The 18,937-nt window shown below is 45.5% G+C and overlaps 2 protein-coding genes across 2 annotated transcripts; one reads left to right on the forward strand and one right to left on the reverse strand.

The window, feature by feature from the left end:
* Window positions 1-4,114: 4,114 nt before the first annotated feature.
* LOC306794238 (uncharacterized protein) lies at window positions 4,115-6,232 on the reverse strand. Its single transcript, XM_079292251.1, has 4 exons — window positions 6,161-6,232; window positions 5,065-5,167; window positions 4,826-4,898; window positions 4,115-4,215 (listed from the first exon to the last, which is right to left on the reverse strand). Exons 1-4 carry the CDS (start codon window positions 6,207-6,209, stop codon window positions 4,138-4,140), a joined length of 303 nt encoding a protein of 100 aa, XP_079148377.1. The 5' UTR covers window positions 6,210-6,232; the 3' UTR covers window positions 4,115-4,137.
* A 6,525-nt stretch (window positions 6,233-12,757) lies between these two features.
* msl2b (MSL complex subunit 2b) lies at window positions 12,758-18,147 on the forward strand. Its single transcript, XM_079291803.1, has 3 exons — window positions 12,758-13,721; window positions 15,418-16,730; window positions 17,677-18,147. Exons 1-3 carry the CDS (start codon window positions 13,580-13,582, stop codon window positions 17,974-17,976), a joined length of 1,755 nt encoding a protein of 584 aa, XP_079147929.1. The 5' UTR covers window positions 12,758-13,579; the 3' UTR covers window positions 17,977-18,147.
* The last annotated feature ends 790 nt before the right edge of the window (window positions 18,148-18,937 follow it).

The following is an 18,937-nucleotide window of genomic DNA, read 5'->3' on the forward strand; positions in this document are numbered from 1 at the left end:
TCATTCTACTTTGGAAAATGTGTGACTTCATAGTTTCCACTTGCAGAGGAAGGACAATATTTCGACAAACAGTAAACCCCTCGACTGCCCCCCCCCCTCCAGTAGCTGCTTGAAGTTGCAGCAAAAGGAGAAGTGATCATGCACATGAGACAGAGCTCAGGAGGATGACTGGGTCATGTGACACAGATATTACCGTTGATATCAGCATTCGGCGGCTTATGAATACTTTGGGTTGGGTCGGCTGATGCCTGGTCATCTCATCACTGTTTCACAGGACGTGATGAGATGACGGTCAGCAGAATGCGTAAAGCAGCAGACACGGCGTCTGCGGCAGGACGCACCACGATAGTATCTCTGGATGTGGTCAGCGCGGCTTCCCATCCGGGTCACATGGTCTTCATCAGCTGATGCTCTGAAAAGAGCTTTCCTGCTGACCTTTTAGATATATATATATAAATATATATACACTATATATATTAGAGCGAGTTCTTAAACTCTTAGGTTAGGGGAGGCTTAGAAAGGTGAATCTACATTTCCTCAATTATTTCCTTTCTTGTCTGACTTTGGATTCCTTGTGCGTTGCAGCGTTCACACTTCTGCTGAGTCAACAGATCGTTTCCAGGATCTCAGTGTGAATAAGATGGTGGGTTTGAGCTGAAGTGGCTGTTGTGTTCACACCTTCTGCTGTCGTCTCTTTCTCACGACGCGAAGCGACGAGTGATAAGAATCAACGTGAGAACACTTCAACCACAGCAGCAGCCGCCCCCTCAGCAGAGATCCTATCTCCAGCAGCTGCAGAGAAACCTCTCACACGCTCTGTTTGATGTTTTGTGGCATTCATACTTCATAAAGGGTTCAGCCTGCTCACTTCCACCAGGGGGCGACTCCTCTGGTTGTATAGAAGTCTATAGAAAATGACTCTACTTCTCTCTTGATTTATTCCCTCAGTAAACATTGTAAACATGAGTTTATGTCTCAATCTCTAGTTTCAAGTCTTCTTCAATACAGCATGATGTTCATTTAGTACATTATGGTCCATTTAGAGTCACACAGACCATGAAGCAGGGGATGCTTTAGGGCGGGGCTTACTGTGATTGACAGGTCTCTACCAGAGACGTATACGGCGATTCAAGTATCTGGATAGCGAGACATGTTTTGTGCCATCTGTCCTACAAATGCTTCATATTAGACAAACATTTACTTACATTTGGATGCGAAAGCTGCGCTAACGCTAGCTCCTGTTGGCAAATGGTCCGCCATGTTTGTTTGTTTTTGTTGATGACATCAGCTCAACTCCGAAACAAATGACCATTTATATCAATGGTGACTTTCTGCTGATTGTTCTGATATATTCTGCTGCTGCAGAGAGTTCAGTTCTCAGACTAAACGGCGGAGCTACACGCTGAGTGACAGGTCGCTACCATGTTTGTGTTTATATGTATGTTTATGTTTATGGTTGTGTTTGTGTTGATGTTTGTGTTTGTGTGTGTGTGTGTGTGTTCATGTTCATGTTCATGTTTATGTTTGTGTTTATGTTTGTTTGTTTATGTTCATGTTTGTGTAAACTTGTAGTCTTTTGAGTCGAGGTATCATGTCTGATGCTCCTGTAAGTGTGTATTGTTCAGGTGGTTTTAGTTTCTCAAGGGCAGACATGATATTGTTGCATTACTCGATTTGTTTGACTCATTTTCAGCCCAACCTTCCAGGTGTTTGATCTTTTCCTCACTCCTTGTCTCCTCCTCCGGCAGGACGAACCTCTGAAGCTGAGCTTCATGTGTCAGCACTGAAACCAGACACATGAAATCAGTCAGTGTGCATCACAGCTGTGCCGCCATCAGGTGGGCCAAAGAAGAGCTGCGGACAAATTGTCCAAATTTAGAAAAGTAAAATAGAGGAAATGATGCATGCTGGGATACCATGGGTACATCCCAAGTCTCTTATTTGTCATTTCCAACTTCCAGTTCAAGTGAGGATTTCCAGAAGTTGAAACCGGTTCAACCGGAATCGAGGAAATGACGTCGACCCCACAAAACCAAGGATGGACAACCGACTGGTAAGAAACGAGCCTGAAGCCTCAGACCCAGAGGGGCACAGACGAAGCAACGCTGCAAGTCTGTTGTTGTTAAAGATCCGGCTACGCAGAGCTTCTGATAGTCAATGCTGCTGCTGTTAGTTGAGCAACGTGTTTGGACCAACAGCACAACGGTGTGTCATGTGCACTGCAATACATGGGAAGGTTGGGTGTGAACACACACAGAGGGAGGCAGCTTCATGGTTGAGCAATTTATACAAATTTAATCAAAATATTTGTGAAAATACCATTTTAGATGAAAAGGTTGTGGCGCTGCAGCGACTTCATCTTCTAGACTACGGTGCTGTAGAGCAGCTGCAAACCGTCACAATCACCTCAACACAACGTCTTTGAATGACTCGTGAACCTTCTGAAGAGTCTAAATGTAAATCGATCTCAGATTCTAACATCAAACTAAGACCACGTGACCACTTTCTACTGTACTACACCTCAGAGGTACATGTAGTACTTTATACTGGACTACACCTTAGAGGTACATATTGTACTTTCTACTGTACTACATCTCAGAGGTACATATAGTACTTTATACTGTACTACATCTCAGAGGTACATATTGTACTTTCTACTGTACTACATCTCAGAGGTACATGTTGTACTTTCTACTGTACTACATCTCAGAGGTACATGTACTTTCTACTGTACTACATCTCAGAGGTACATGTACTTTCTACTGTACTACATCTCAGAGGTACATGTACTTTCTACTGTACTACATACAAAGTTGCTGTACTCATAACACAGCTGGATGTGCTGGATAGACTTTGGAGCTCTGATGTTATGGCAGCAGGACAGATGTTTTTGTGAATCGACTGCAGCACAAAGAGAGAGATGCTGTCATTAGAGCGCGCTCGACTCATTAACACTGTTACTCACTGGCAGTTACGCAGAGAAGAGGATCTTTGTCGTTGTCCTTTATTTCTGCGTCAGGCTGCAATTCATTTCAAAAGGAAAGAAATGTAGTTCTTCCTCATTTGTAGTTTTACCTCAGTGGTTTGGTGGTCAGGGTTTTAAAAGCAAAGTTTGGTAAGTTTAAAAATAAGAAATGTCAAATAGCACCCAATAGTTTAACAAAATCATAAAATATTGTGCCACATAGTTATTGCATTGAACACATACACATAACTACATTAAATATCAGTCCTGAGTTAATAAACTCACACAAAGCAAACACATGAATGAGGAGCCGCACCTTCTGCTGCAGAGAAGAGCATCACAGCAGCCACAGAGAGCAGACCCATGCTGGCACAGAGAGTCCAGCACATCTTCAGAACACTGACTCTGGATCTGTTTACCGGCTTCTTTATTCAGACACGAACTGCTCAGTGACCAGAGTGATGAGTGGAGCTATGAACTGCAGCTTCACGTTGAAAGAGGAACCGTTGTTGTCATGGGCAGTGTTTCCAGAGACTCACATGCTGACGATGGTGGCATTTCTTCCTCATGTCTATACATATATATATATATATATATATATATATATGCATGTATGTACTATTTAATCTATTTGAATGCTTTGATCCACCTTTACTGGCCTTTACAGAGGCCTCATTCATGCACCATCTTACCGTCGTAACATTTGCTTTAATGTTTTACATTTCAACCACATCTCAGTCTATTCCTTCATACAAGCTTAGTCCTGTATTTGTTGATTACTTGTAGATAGAGCCAGTACAACTCAGCAAATCTGCAATGTCTTACTGTGTACATAGGTCACAGTAAATGCATATTTTTGTTAGATTTATTTGTGTGACCGTCAGTGACAATAAAGACGTTCTGTTCATTTATTTAAAGGGATTTATTTCCCAAATCACGCAGTGAATTCCTGCTATACCACCAGGTTCATGTGTGAAAAAACATGAGTCATCAGCAAATTAATCCATTTATTTTTTGGTTCAACTCCAAAAGGACCACTGTGACATAATTCAGCAAAATCGACGATAACAATAAAGGCTTGGATTGATTTTTAAGCGCTAAAAGAAATGTAACTTGAAATGGAAATGTTCAGCAGAACTGATCCGAGTAGCTCCTTTGTCTGGAAGTGTTGATTATGCTGCAACATCTTCATCCAGGACTTTAAATCTGCGTTTGGAACTCTGAAGCGCAGGACGACATTTCATCTTTCTCTGCGAGGGAAGACAGAGACACAAGACTAAGAGAGGCAACGAGTACTAGCCAATCACAGCACAGTAGTACTAGCCAATCACAGCACAGTAGTACTAGCCAATCACAGCACAGTAGTACTAGCCAATCACAGCACAGTAGTACTAGCCAATCACAGCACAGTAGTACGAGCCAATCACAGCACAGTAGTACTAGCCAATCACAGCACAGTAGTACTAGCCAATCACAGCACAGTACTACGAGCCAATCACAGCACAGCAGTACTAGCCAATCACAGCACAGTACTACGAGCCAATCACAGCACAGCAGTACTAGCCAATCACAGCACAGTAGTACGAGCCAATCACAGCACAGTAGTACTAGCCAATCACAGCACAGTACTACGAGCCAATCACAGCACAGCAGTACTAGCCAATCACAGCACAGTAGTACGAGCCAATCACAGCACAGTAGTACTAGCCAATCACAGCACAGTAGTACGAGCCAATCACAGCACAGCAGTACTAGCCAATCACAGCACAGTAGTACGAGCCAATCACAGCACAGTAGGGCGGGACCAGGCGGAGGACTCCAGCTAGCTGGCTGTAAACTCGTTTAATGGCTGATTCTCACCTTCTCTAGCTTCTTCTTGAGCCACTCAGAGTTTTGGTTGATACACTCGAATCCACCCGACCGAGTTCTAACTCTGGAAACGGGAAACAGAGGAATAAAGCAATCAGGCATTAATAATTACCATTTGTCTGACGCTCTTTTCCAGAACACCTCTCATGAAACATTTGAATTCAGAGTGCAGCTCAGTTTCATCTGTTGTTATTGGCAAGACAATGCTTTGGTCAGGTCTGTGTGCTTACAGGAAGGCGGTTGTCCTGCAGGCCAGTTTATAACACTCTGCGATTGGAGCTGTTGTCCTGTCGCGTCCTCCGTCACAGCAGGGTAGATTTATGGATGCATCGACTGTGACAGAACAACACAGAGAGAGAGACGCTGTCATTATTCAGGGATGTTTACTCACGTGACAGACTGTTAAACACTTTAATTTACACTTAAATAACAAGTTGTAGGTTCTTCAACAAAGAGGGGGGGGGGGGCTGGTGTGATACTGTCACATGATGCTCTCTAGTCTTTACTGCCTCATCTTAAATTCATGTTTACGTCCAGCGTTTGATGGGAGAAGATTAAATGCAAATAAAAGCACAGACGTTGTTGTTTTTCATGCAAAACGTGCAGAGCTCAGCACAAATAGTGTCTTCTTTAAAATCATGCCAAGACATTCAAGGGAAGTAATAATAAATGTGGTGAATTGTCTTCCGATAGTGCGTCCTTGCTGAGCTGCAGTGGAGATAATTTAGCAGTTAAATACACATTTGGAAGAAACCACTTTGGTTCGTCTAACGCGTCTCTTTTATCGGCGCGCTGAGATGAGGAACGATTACAAAGACTCTTTCAGCTGACGCAACACTTGACGGGTGAGCGTTGCATTAAACTAAAGAAACGAGGAGAGTGCTGGAAGGACCAGACGCTTATTTCAAAGAAGTCGCTCATTGTCAGTCCTGGTCTTACATGAATGTTTAAATGTTTCATGTTTTAAAGGAATAAACTGTACACCTGCATACAGAGACATGATGGGATGTTTGCCACTTGATGTCTGCTTTTTGTTTTAATATCTTGACTATGATTTAAAGGTTTCAGGGTTTTTACAATGGTTTCAGTTTTGTATCCGCGAGATAAAATGGACCCGAATTACTATTAAATTATATTTATGGTACCTTGTATGTTGGACGAAATAAAAAAACATGAATTAGTTGTTAAAAACCCCAAAAACAGAGATATTTGTCCTCATACTTGTTACATGAAGGCCCTGAGCTACAGTCACAATAAACAAACAGCACACCAGTACTTTCTTATCCTCCATTCACACAAAGCAAACACATGAATGAGGAGCCGCACCTTCTGCTGCAGAGAAGAGCATCACAGCAGCCACAGAGAGCAGACCCATCCTGGCACAGAGAGTCCAGCACATCTTCAGAACACTGACTCTGGATCTGTTTACCGGCTTCTTTATTCAGACACGAACTGCTCATTGACCACAGTGATGAGTGGAGCTATGAACTGCAGCTTCACGTTGAAAGAGGAACCGTTGTTCCTGCATTTGAACTAATCGAGCTGTGGTGACGCAACACACCCAGAAGATAACGGAGTTTGTGGATCATCTGCTGTGGACGACAGTTTGTTTGTCAGAGATTGTTTGTGAGGCAAGAGAAGCGTCGCTCTGTAACACCACTGTGAGCTGTTTCTGTCGTCCCAACAACTCCAACAGAGCGACGCGTCGTCCATCTTGATCGTGTGACGTTTAATGTTTAACATCATTATTTAAGTTAAAGGTTGAAGGGCCGTCTGTAGTACACAGAAAGAATGCCTCAATGGCAACTTTCTGCCTGAACTACGGCTGGTTCTGTGGAGCTTTTGGTGCGTTTCAAACCTGATGCCTGCAGTCCGCCATGACGGAAGGAACCCGACAAACATGTCGACGGCCAAAACCCAAGACGGTTCAGGAGATATTATAGATATATTTCAGCAATATAAACTCTGTCCACAGAGTTTGAGCACACTTTGAGGGCCATCTACAGCTTTGACTTAAAAATCTGAAAAAGTTAATTCTCTTGACTCGATCCAGAGACGATCGCTCCCAAATGTAGTGACGTTTGCTAAAACATTGTAGAAACAGAAGCTAAACAAAAACAGATTTGGACACAGCTCAAAACTGTGGAAGAACAATATCAACGCAAGTGGACGCAGCTTATCTTGATAGATTCGTCTGGAACAATAGAGTCCAAGAAAAAGTGAGTTTTTAAAACTTAATGTTCAAAAGTTCTGGGCCAAAGCGTAAAGTCTGTTGTCACCAAATTGCACCTTTTTTTACGCTTTTATCTTTGTTTCTTGGTCCGTGTTGTAATGTCACCTTTATATCTATCTGAATATCTATCTTTTCTATTATAAGTGCTTTATTACAATCCTTACAGTCTGGTTTGGTATAAAAGCACAGAACCCCGTTCATACCACCAGACAACAGCTTCAATCCATTCAACTTGATTTATTTTTGGTTCCAGGTTCAAATAATAACAAACTGCCGTCTCTCTTCTCGACAACCTTTAAAAAATAATGCCTTACAATACACAGAAATAGAAAAAATAACTTAGATTTTAAATAGATATTTAGGTAACAGGAATAAATAGTAGAATGTTGTGGTTAGCTGCTGCGCCGGGACGTTTTGTCTTCACGACGTCTTTTAAAAGGACAGATCGGGAGGACAGCGTAGACTTCCCTGCAGAGAGGAGGAGAGGAAACAGGAAACGTACAATGAGACAAGGCCTAGAACAATGAGACAAGGCCTAGAACAATGAGACAAGGCCTAGAACAATGAGACAAGGCCTAGAACAACGAGACAAGGCCTAGAACAACGAGACAAGGCCTAGAACAACGAGACAAGGCCTAGAACAACGAGACAAGGCCTAGAACAATGAGACAAGGCCTAGAACAATGAGACAATGCTTAGAACAATGAGACAATGCTTAGAACAATGAGACAATGCTTAGAACAATGAGACAAGGCCTAGAACAACGAGACAAGGCCTAGAACAACGAGACAAGGCCTAGAACAACGAGACAAGGCCTAGAACAATGAGACAAGGCCTAGAACAATGAGACAAGACCTAGAACAATGAGACAAGGCCTAGAACAATGAGACAATGCCTAGAACAATGAGACAAGGCCTAGAACAATGAGACAATACCTAGAACAATGAGACAAGAGATAGAACAATGAGACAAGGCCTAGAACAATGAGACAAGACCTAGAACAATGAGACAAGGCCTAGAACAATGAGACAATACCTAGAACAATGGGACAAGACCTAGAACAATGAGACAAGGCCTAGAACAATGAGACAAGACCTAGAACAATGAGACAAGGCCTAGAACAATGAGCCGTACTGAGAAATACTCTTTTGTTTGTTCAATGTTCTTAGTAACCAAAGGGATTTGGGTTTAACAGCCTGTGTCTGTACCTTCTTATTGTCTGTACTCTTTATTCAACATGAGTTCACACTGTTTGTTAGAATCCACATTGTGCGTGTTTTCTAAGTGAAAGTCACAAAATGCTTGACGAGGTTTTAGGAAGAACTCAGACTCTCAGACGTGAACGTTGAGCGCAGTGTAGTCAGTGACTGAGCTGCTCTGGAGCTCAACATGACTTTGTGTTCTCTGAAGCTGGTGGAGATGCTCTGAGGGATTCTCACCGTCGCTATCTTCGCTTTGAGCCACGCAGCCTCCGGTCTGATGCACCACCGGCCCTTCCTGTTCATAATCCTGGAAACAGACACAAAACACTTTTCATCACCTGAAACTTTTATCATTTCACAGATTCCCTTCTGCAACCAAATGGACCTGAAAGAAGCTCAATGATCTCATAACACAGCCTTTGTTTTCAGGATGAAGGCAGCAGTTGGTGGCCGTTAGTCACACGTCGTGCTTACAGGAAGGCGTGGTCGCAGTTCTTCCGCGGCTGCTGCTCGTAGCACTCTCTGATGACGTGGATCTTCCTGGAGCTGAAGTTTCTACAGCAAGGTACGCTCTGACCGAAGGAATCCGCTGCAACACACACAAAGAGAGGAAAGTCAGTGGATTTTTTATTATTTGTATTACGCCATTAAATCAGAATGGAAATCCTGCAAAGAACAAAACCATGTCAACATTTAAACAGAAAATATTTGATTGCGAAATACGATGACGCCATCGTTCTGGTGGTTAATATCGGACCTGTTACACACTGGGAGGTACCATGACTGCAGAACATCCAGAATACTCATCCAGGGGTTTATTTCACTGCTTTGTCTACTTGCGTCTGTAGATTTCTCCGAAATTCCAAATGCCATTCGATAATGCCTCATTTGCATATTTGAACATAACATTTCGGAAACCTTTCAGTTCAAATGTTTCCCGTATCACATGTCGGGTTTCCACTGAAGGACCAACGGGCTCATACTTTAGAGAAGATATAAATAAATAAAAAGACAAAAGGAGCAGGACAATGACTAAATCAGTAGACAGTGAAGCAAATATATAAATGTACACATTAAGAAATGGATGTTAATTGAATTCATCGTGAGCCTCATAATAACTTACAGATGTATTCCTGAAGTCATTACATCAAACCCCTTGTTTTGCATTCTGTAAGTAGACGCTAATGATTCATAATGTCAGAAAGTAAAGACAGCATGCTTGTTAGAACTTCTCAGAGCCCAATGTGACGTTTTTAAAGTCCTTCTGTTGTCTGATCAACAGTCCAAAACCCAAATATATTCCGTATGTTATCATATACGAAGGAGAACAGCAGCAAATTCTCACATTTAGGAACCTGGAACCAGCAAATACGTGTCATTTTTCGCTTGAAAAATCACTGAAACCAATCGTTTTCTTTGTCCTAACACGTTTCTGTGTTGTATTCAAACTCCAGAAGACTAAAGCTGCGTCTGCACAAGTTGCAGATGAATCCAGGTGTTGAGTTTTACCTTGAGATGCAGAGAAGAGCATCAGGACAGTCAGGGCGAGCAGACACATCCCACGCCTGGCAGAGAGAGTCGTCCACATCTTCAAAGTCTTCAACCGACTCCGGAGCTCGGCTAACGATGAATGAACCGGAGGAGTTGGGATCTTATACACTGCAGCTCCGCAGAAAGAGGAACCTTGTTGTCATGGAATGAATGTTGGAAACAATCACGCTGCTGATGACAGGACGAGTGCCTCACACGCAGGAGAGCGAGTCCGTCATGTTGTGTCCATATATGTCCACATGTCGCAGCACATTCATCACCCGCTCCAATCCAAACTCAGCTGCAAACACAATTCTATGATAATAACTATAACTTTATGAACATGGACAAATCATTCAGTGAAATCAAAGAAATAGCAATAAAACGTAAAAGCGACGACGTCACATCAAAGCCAGTCTATAAAAATGTGTTTTAGGAAGTGTACTCTGTGTACTTTTGTGTACTGTTTTCCTATTTCGGGCCAATCGAGGTACATCGTCATGTTCAAAAACAGAACAATATGTTTGAGTGACAACCAGCCCGAGGCTCTCTGACAGAGGAGCCGTTGTGTTTTATGTAAGTCGGGACGATGCACCTACACATCATGTTCATGTGACAGATTCAGACATGCAGGCTACGTGCCGCCGCGGTCCCCTCGGCCGTGTGACGGATCAGAGAGTTAAAGTCATAAAAGGTTGAAGTTACACATTTAAAGTAGAGACGCTCAAGCTTTGGTCCTGAGTGAAAGGAATTAAAAGTCATTCATGATTTTGTGATTTGCGTCTACGCTGAAGTTGAACCCAGAACTGTGAAGACAGTTTGTCGAATACACCGCTCACATCTTCCTGTGTCCTCGCTGTGGTTCAGTCACATGGGGAAGTCACGGATTGAGTATTACATATAATATTTGAGGTGTCGGTAGCAGAAGGAGATGTCAGAGAGCTGGGAAATCATTTTACACATGATGATTCTTCATCACAACTACAGGTCATCACACACAGTTAGGGGTTAAGTTCTAAAGACTGGTCTCTACATATACGTACATATATATGTGAGTGTACTCTATTAGGATGGATGTGACAGAAGTATTTTCTGTGAATCTTTGTATTTAATGTGAGCAGGAAGAGGGGAATCCCCTGAGCTGAGCAGCCTGTTCAGAGACGCACGGATAATAAGTCTCACAAACAAACTATCTTTAAACATCCTCCGTTACAATAATAACCTGTGAAGCAGTCACAGCGGCGTGAGACGCTGCTAGAAACCCAAAAGAGGAATTACTCACAAACGTGGAATGCAGCTGCAGATATTTAAAGAAGAGTTCTGACCGAGTCGTCTCCATTGAAGGGGTTCCGCTTCCCCGAGCTTTCTACCGCGTCTCCCTGTCTTCATCAGCACACAGCCTGTTGGAGCGCTCTGATGATTGAACGGTTTGAAAGCATCAGAGAAACTAAACAGGTCTTTGTGTGCTGCTGGGATTAGAAAAGTCACCAACATCTTTGGTTTTATTAGTTTTGATGTCACATTTAATTCAATTTCATGTGGCTTTATTGTCATGAAAGTTAAACATAATTAAACTGTGTTGCAAAGCATCGAAATACAAAAGTACACAATAATATGAATATGAACGCAACATTAACACATTAGGATGGTGGTATAATAACGACATATTTGGATTATCTTACTTATCTTTTTGTCCCACGAGTCATTATTTTGAGCCACATTACTTTTATTTTAAGTTTTATTCAAGATCCCAGTGCAAGAAAAGTGACAAAAGTGACAGCACTCTTAAAATACACGCTTTAAATACATGTTTAGGTAAACATGGGACAAAATAAAAGTTGTGTGCTGCCATGAAATAGAAGAAAATAAAAGTAAAATGTAATTTTATATTTTTGAGTCTCATTATTTAACTGAGTAAGAGATTAAATGAAACTAAATGAGTCGCAAAAAGTATAATTTTATTGAATGTAAGGCTACAACTCTCAATTCCTCCAACCAGTCCAGAACCTAAATATATTTAATTTCATGTCATATATCACAGAAAAATCCTCAAATTTAAGAAACGGAACCCAGAGAATAGTTGTCAGTTATCATAATAGTTGAGGAATGATTTTCTGTCAGTCGAGTAATTGTGCTAAAACATGTCATGAGGTGTTTTTATGCTTTACTACGACCCTCAGAGTGTGACGCCTGCTGCTCAGCAGCTTCAAGTCTCCATGTGTGAAGCAGCAGAAAAGAGGAAGAAAGCAGAAGATAAGGACGAGGCGTTGCATTGACAGATAGCATCGTGTGAGTGTTGCATCAGTGTGTCTCTGTGAGGGCGTCGGCTCGTAGCTATTTATTACAGATAAGCAGACATTGCTAAATGCTTCCATGATGAGTTCTCTCCTCTTCTTTGTTCACACGGCTCCTTATCGCCACACATTCTCTAAAGAGCATGTCCTCGGTCATGTTTCTGGAGATTTGTTTTATACATTTTTTGTAATTGCCGATTTTGGAATACACTTAAATAAAAGTTTCACAGACACATATGTATGTATATATATATATACATATATATATATATATATATATATATATATATATATATATATATATACATATATATGTGTGTATATATACATATATGTGTATTTGTATATGTATATATATATATATATATATATAGAGAGAGAGAGAGAGAGACATTATGTTAACATCACCAATGATAGTTTTCATCATGACGTCCATTCCATTATTTCTTTTAAACTCGCCGCGTTGCGTGTGTTCTCGCGAGATGTGAGCAACAGCGCCCCCTTTGTTTGTGTGTGTAAAAGCAACGGGACGTACCGAGGAAATCCTCCGTGGCTAACGATAGCAAGGTACACAAATAGGGATTTAATTCACTCTGACTCTTCTCTGACACTCTGGGGGGCTGCAGGAGGACATAAGAATTAAAAACATACTCTTGGATAAACCAACCTCCACGGGTTTCCCGCTTCATTCCCACCGAGGCGAGCGGAGAAGAACGAGAGACTCCCGCTAATCCCGAGAAGAGGGTGACGTGGCCTGCTTTTCTAGCCGCTTTCCGGTGCACCTCGGGCGGCCAGCACTGTTACTCGAGCCCGGTGCTTCTGCTGGTTCTTTTTTATTTACCCCAACAAGAAGCCTCGGAGGTTTAAAACTATTTTTGTTTCAATAACCAGGTTGTAGTTGATTTATATACACGTATACGTGCTGCTGTGAGTATTTCTCGCACCAAGAGGAGCATTTTAAAGCCGGTGCGGCCTGTTTTTGTTGTTTTTTTCGAGCCGCCTTCACAACTCCTCCGGAACAATAACACAACCATAACGAGCCTGATGGGGCTGCACGGCGGAGCCTCGGTGCGAGATAATAACACGTGCATTGTGTGACACACCGCCTCTGGACCGACGTGAAGCATGCACGTGGACTATGGAAGTATCAGGTGGAAGTACCACCACTTTGTCACGAAAGCCCCGGTTTGAATGTCGGAGTTTCTGCTGGTTTTTTAAGTAAGGGTTGTATGGGAACCGAGCCGAACCGAGCCGGATGAACCAACAGGTGGATTGGATGTGTTTGGGGATGAATAACCTCGATTGCTCCACGCGCAGGCTGCTGTATATGTTAAATTTACGCACGTAGAACATCTCCATCTAATGCGCTCGTCAAAGCCACCAGACTCCATTGATAAAAACAGTGATTTTACGGAACACGGGGGGAGTCGCCGGTCCGCCGCTGCTCAGTTTGTTTTGTTGTGTGTTGTGTGTTGACTTTGCGGAGATGAACCCGGTGAACGCGACGTCCCTCTACGTGTCCGCGAGCCGCTCGGTGCTGCAGTGCGACCCGCGAGACCCCCGGAGCCTCGCGGAGCTCTGCAAGCTGCTGCCGTTCTTCCGCCAGTCGGTGTCCTGCCTGGTCTGCGGTAAGTGTGTGTGCGTGCGTGTGCTTGCGTGTTCGTGTGTTTTATTATTATTATTATTATTATTTACATGTGAGAAAATACGTGTGTAACGGGGCTGTTCGGTGACGTGCGTTGTTGACAGCTGAGCTTTCAGTGGGAGCGAAGCTTTAAATTATGCTGCTTTCAAGGACAGTCGGAAATATCTCTGTCCGCACTATAATAACAATAATAAGTTTATTTATAGAGCAGCTTTAAAGGACAGACAAAATCAAAACAACAATAACAAAAACAGAAAGCTCAGTGAGACAGTTAATACGATAACAATAAACTAAGAAATAAATAAATAAACAAGCAATAAATAAAATAATAAATAAAATAATAAATAAATAAAAATAATGTTTAGTAAAAACAAGTGCAAAAACTATTTTGTTAACAAAGTTAATTATGTACAGACATTTCAGCACAATTAAATAAAAAATACGTTGAAATATAATATCATACTGACATTAAGAAATATTCAAATAAATCCCACGGTAACATTGATATATATTTAAAGACACAGAGAAGGTCTTATCAAGTGATTTTCAATATATTACTCCAAATAATATATATATTGACTTATAATAATACAATTTACCAAATTTATAAGACAATAACTATTTATTTTACAACAATAACCACATGACAAAAATACAAGAATATTTATATGTTGACACTCTAGTATATATTGCGGTTAACATTACACTGTTTACCTCAGTAAAATATCTGCATACTTCTTCCACTACTGTGTTGATGGATTGTGAAACACGCCGTTTCCGCGGCGCAGTGAACGCACCACGGTTCTCAGCAACACCCACCGTGACACACCCCCCTCTGGGTGCTGTGTGGCAGCATGGGGGGGGGGGGGGGGGTTGAGTAACAGTCCTGCCACACACTGCATGTTATGCACCCTAAAATAAATACAATACATGCACACACACAGGTAAAGTGCAGTACTTTAGTGTCAATGCATGGTGCTGTTAATTCAAGCAAAGCAGCGTCTCTGTGGCCGGTCTGCTCGTGTCAGGTTGTAAATAAACCTCATCTTTGATTTATGTCGCTGGAGAGTTTAATGCATTGTTTTCACTGCTCATGCCTGATGCAGTAGGTGCTCCTCAGCTGTAGCGGATGCACCGGGAGCAGCTCCTGAGGTAAAGGAGGTGTTTGTGTTGCAGCTTTACTACACTCGCTGAAAGCACCTCCGCCGTGCAGGTTATAAACACTATAACAGCACTCCGTACGACGTGGTAAATATAGATGTTCTGCAATGATGCAGGGTTTTATCAGACAGGCAGTGCAGAGTGTGGACCGTCGGTTGTTTCTCATGAATGGACCTTCATGCCCCCCCCCCCCCCCCCTCTGCAGCTGCACTCCCTAGCGAGCAGCGTTGCTCAGGAAGCTGCTCTCAAAGAGAGGTTCTCATCCAGTCTGGCAAGTTGCCGAAACACCGGCGTGGTTTACAAACGCACATCAGTTCAGGGAGCTCTAGGAACACCACAGAGGAGGACGTTTGTAAATCCTAAATGTCGACTGTTTTTAAAGCCAGGGCCACATTTGGTGGTTAGATAACAATTCTCAAGCTGTGTTGCTTTGATCTGGTTCCTGTGAATGAATCATCAGTGTGAGCGTTTGTGTTCCTGTTCATGTGAGATGTATTTCTTCTTCTTCTTCTCTTCAGGTAACCTGCTGCAGGACCCCATCGCTCCCACCGACTCGTCATGCCAGCACTACGTCTGTCGAGGCTGTAAGGGTCAGAGGATGCAGCTGAAGCCGTCCTGCAGTTGGTGTAAGGACTATTCCCGCTTTGAGGAGAACAGGCAGCTCTCCCTGCTCGTCCACTGTTACAGGAAGCTGTGTCTCTACATCACCCAGTCGCCGCTCGCCCCGCACATAGCCAGCGCCGCCGGAGACTCGCCGGAGCTCCAGGCCGTCCTCAACGAGGGCCTCACGTTGGCCGAGAGCGAGCCGGAGGCCGAGGACGTTCCGGACTCGGCCTGCACTCTGCAGACGGCCTCCACCTCCGACGTGGTCCAACCCGACGAAACTCCGCCCACGAAGGAGCTGAAGGCGGAGGAGCCGAGCCCCGTCGGCATAAACGGGCTGCACGATTGTAACGGCCTGCTCAGTTCGGACGCTCTGCAACACATCACCGTAGAAACAGGTGGCGGTGTCGCCAGGCAGGAGAGCTTTTCGGAGGAGGTCCCGGTGTGTGTGAGCGTCACAGGGACGGGGGAGGCGGGGCTTTGTGACATCGGCTCTTTCGGGGATGACTTGAAACATGGCGGGGGCCCGTTGTTGTTGAGCGTTGAGGAGGTGCTCAGGACTCTGGAGACGGACGCCGACCCTGATCCCACCCCCCAGCTCAACGGACCTCACTGTCTCCCCGACTCCTCCCGCCTCTTCCCCTCCCTCCCCCGAGGGAACAGCCCCCGCCCCCTCCAGCCTCACCCGCAGCCCTCCACGCTCGTCCCCCACGCCCCCCCTCGGTACCACCGCAAGCGCTCCCGCTCAGAGAGCGACAGCGAGAAGCTGCAGCCCCTCCCCATCTCCACCCTCTTGCGAGGGCCCCCCCTCGGTGCCAACAGCTCCCCCCACCACCCTAACCCCGGGGCCACCACCAAGCAGGAGCTTAAGTACCCTGCAGCCACGCCCCACCCCCACCTGGCCCCGGTGCCCAACGGCGGCCCCCCCAAGGTGGGCAAGACTGTGCTCGTCTCCAACAAGGCGCTGAAAAAGACTGTGGAGCACCACGGGGGCCCCAAGAAGGCCTACACCAAGGCCCGGCAAGGGGCCCCCAAGCCCCGCACGCAACCCCGAGACAGAATGCCCCCACACCCCCACGCTCACCCCATGACGCACCCACCCAGCCCCTCGAAGCCGCTGTACAAGAAGCCTGTGGAGAAGAAGGGCTGCAAGTGCGGCCGAGCCACACAGAACCCGTCGGTGTTGACCTGCAGGGGGCAGCGCTGCCCCTGCTACTCCAACCGCAAGGTGAGAACGCCCAGCAGACATCCCATATATCTCTTCAAACATTCAAACACACACACACACACATATATGGTGTTGTTGTTGAGTACTGAGCACAGCTCAGAGCCCGCAGCGATGTGCTGCTGAGTGTTTGGACATGCATCCATCTTCATGGCTGAGCAACGCGTACGTACTAACGAAGTGGATTTCCTCCCGCGGCCTCATTACATTTAACGATGCTGGAGTTTGTTTACACTGCGCTGTAGTTTTATGACTAACTTGTTTCTGTGGGAGGATGAAATACTGTCGACGTCGTCGTAAAGAGCTTTGGCTGTGAGTGAAGTTAGACCTCTACGCGGTCGCTCTGAAACGTTTAAATAAGAGCATCCTGTCAGACTGACCTGCTTTAATGGCAGCCTCCCACACACAACACGCTAATATGTGCAACATTAAAGCTACAAATGACACCGTGAATGTCTGTTTGTTACAGATATAAGTTATTGTAACAAACCTTTTCTCCTCCTCTTCCTCTTCTCTCTCTCTCCTCTTCTCCTCTCCTCTCTCTTCTCTCTCTCCTCTCTCTCCTCTCTCTCTCCTCTCCCCTCTCCCCTCTCCCCTCTCTTCTCTCTCCTCTCTCTCTTCTCTCTCTCCTCTCTTCTCTCTCCTCCTCCTCCTCTCTTCGCTCTCTCTCCTCCTCTCTTCTCTCTCCTCCTCCTCCTCTCTTCGCTCTCTCTCCTCCTCTCTTCTCTCTCTCTCCTCTCTCCTCTCGCTCTCTCCTCTCTCCTCTCTCTCTCCTCTCTCCTCCTCCTCCTCCTCTCTTCTCTCCTTCTTTAACCTTTCGTTTTTTTAGCTTTTTCTGTCGGACGCGTTCGTGACACATGATGTGTTGAAGTACTGTTGGAAAGCTGTAAATCAGAGATGGAGACGTTTTTCACGATGTTGTTCTTGATTGTAGTTGTTTATTCCTCAGGCGTGTCTGGACTGTATCTGCCGCGGCTGCCAGAACTCCTACATGGCCAACGGCGAGAAGAAGCTGGAGGCCTTCGCCGTGCCGGAGAAAGCTCTGGAACAGACTCGCCTCACGCTGGGCATCAACCTCACCAGTATCGCCGCCGCGGCCCTCCGTAACCCAGCAACTAGCTCCCCCGGCAACACCCTTCTCAACGTCACCACGGCTACGGGGGCGCCCGTCACGGCCGCCTTCCTGTCGGGGGCGGGGCATGACAGCAGGGGCTTCGACGACTCACTGGAGATGAGGTTCGACTGCTGAGGTCTCGCCTCCGGTCAGTCGTTAACGCACATTCCCCCGACAGCGGGGCGTTCTCCTGTTGGGCGTTCTCCTGCTGGGCGTTCTCCTGCTGGGCGTTCTCCATCGTGGCATTCTCCATCATGGCGTTCTCCTGCTGGGACATTCTCCAGCATGGCGTTCTCCAGCGTGGCATTCTCCAGCGTGGCATTCTCCATCGTGGCGTTCTCCTGCTGGGACATTCTCCAGCGTGGCGTTCTCCAGCGTGGCGTTCTCCAGCGTGGCATTCTCCATCGTGGCGTTCTCCTGCTGGGACATTCTCCAGCGTGGCGTTCTCCAGCGTGGCGTTCTCCAGCGTGGCATTCTCCATCGTGGCGTTCTCCATCGTGGCGTTCTCCATCGTGGCGTTCTCCATCGTGGCGTTCTCCATCGTGGCGTTCTCCATCGTGGCATTCTCCATCGTGGCGTTCTCCAGCGTGGCGTTCTCCAGCGTGGCATTCTCCATCGTGGCGTTCTCCATCGTGGCGTTCTCCATCGTGGCGTTCTCCATCGTGGCGTTCTCCATCGTGGCGTTCTCCATCGTGGCGTTCTCCATCGTGGCATTCTCCATCATGGCGTTCTCCTGCTGGGACATTCTCCAGCGTGGCGTTCTCCAGCGTGGCGTTCTCCAGCGTGGCATTCTCCATCGTGGCGTTCTCCATCGTGGCGTTCTCCATCGTGGCGTTCTCCATCGTGGCGTTCTCCATCGTGGCGTTCTCCATCGTGGCGTTCTCCATCGTGGCGTTCTCCATCGTGGCGTTCTCCATCGTGGCATTCTCCATCGTGGCGTTCTCCATCGTGGCGTTCTCCATCATGGCGTTCTCCTGCTGGGACATTCTCCAGCTGGGGTGTTCTCCAGCTGGGGTGTTCTCCAACTCGGTGTTCTCCTGCTGGGACGTTCTCCATCATGGCATTCTCCATCATGGCGTTCTCCATCATGGCGTTC

This window comes from Melanostigma gelatinosum, assembly GCF_949748355.1.
Source record: "Melanostigma gelatinosum genome assembly, chromosome: 20".
NCBI lineage: Eukaryota > Metazoa > Chordata > Actinopteri > Perciformes > Zoarcidae > Melanostigma > Melanostigma gelatinosum.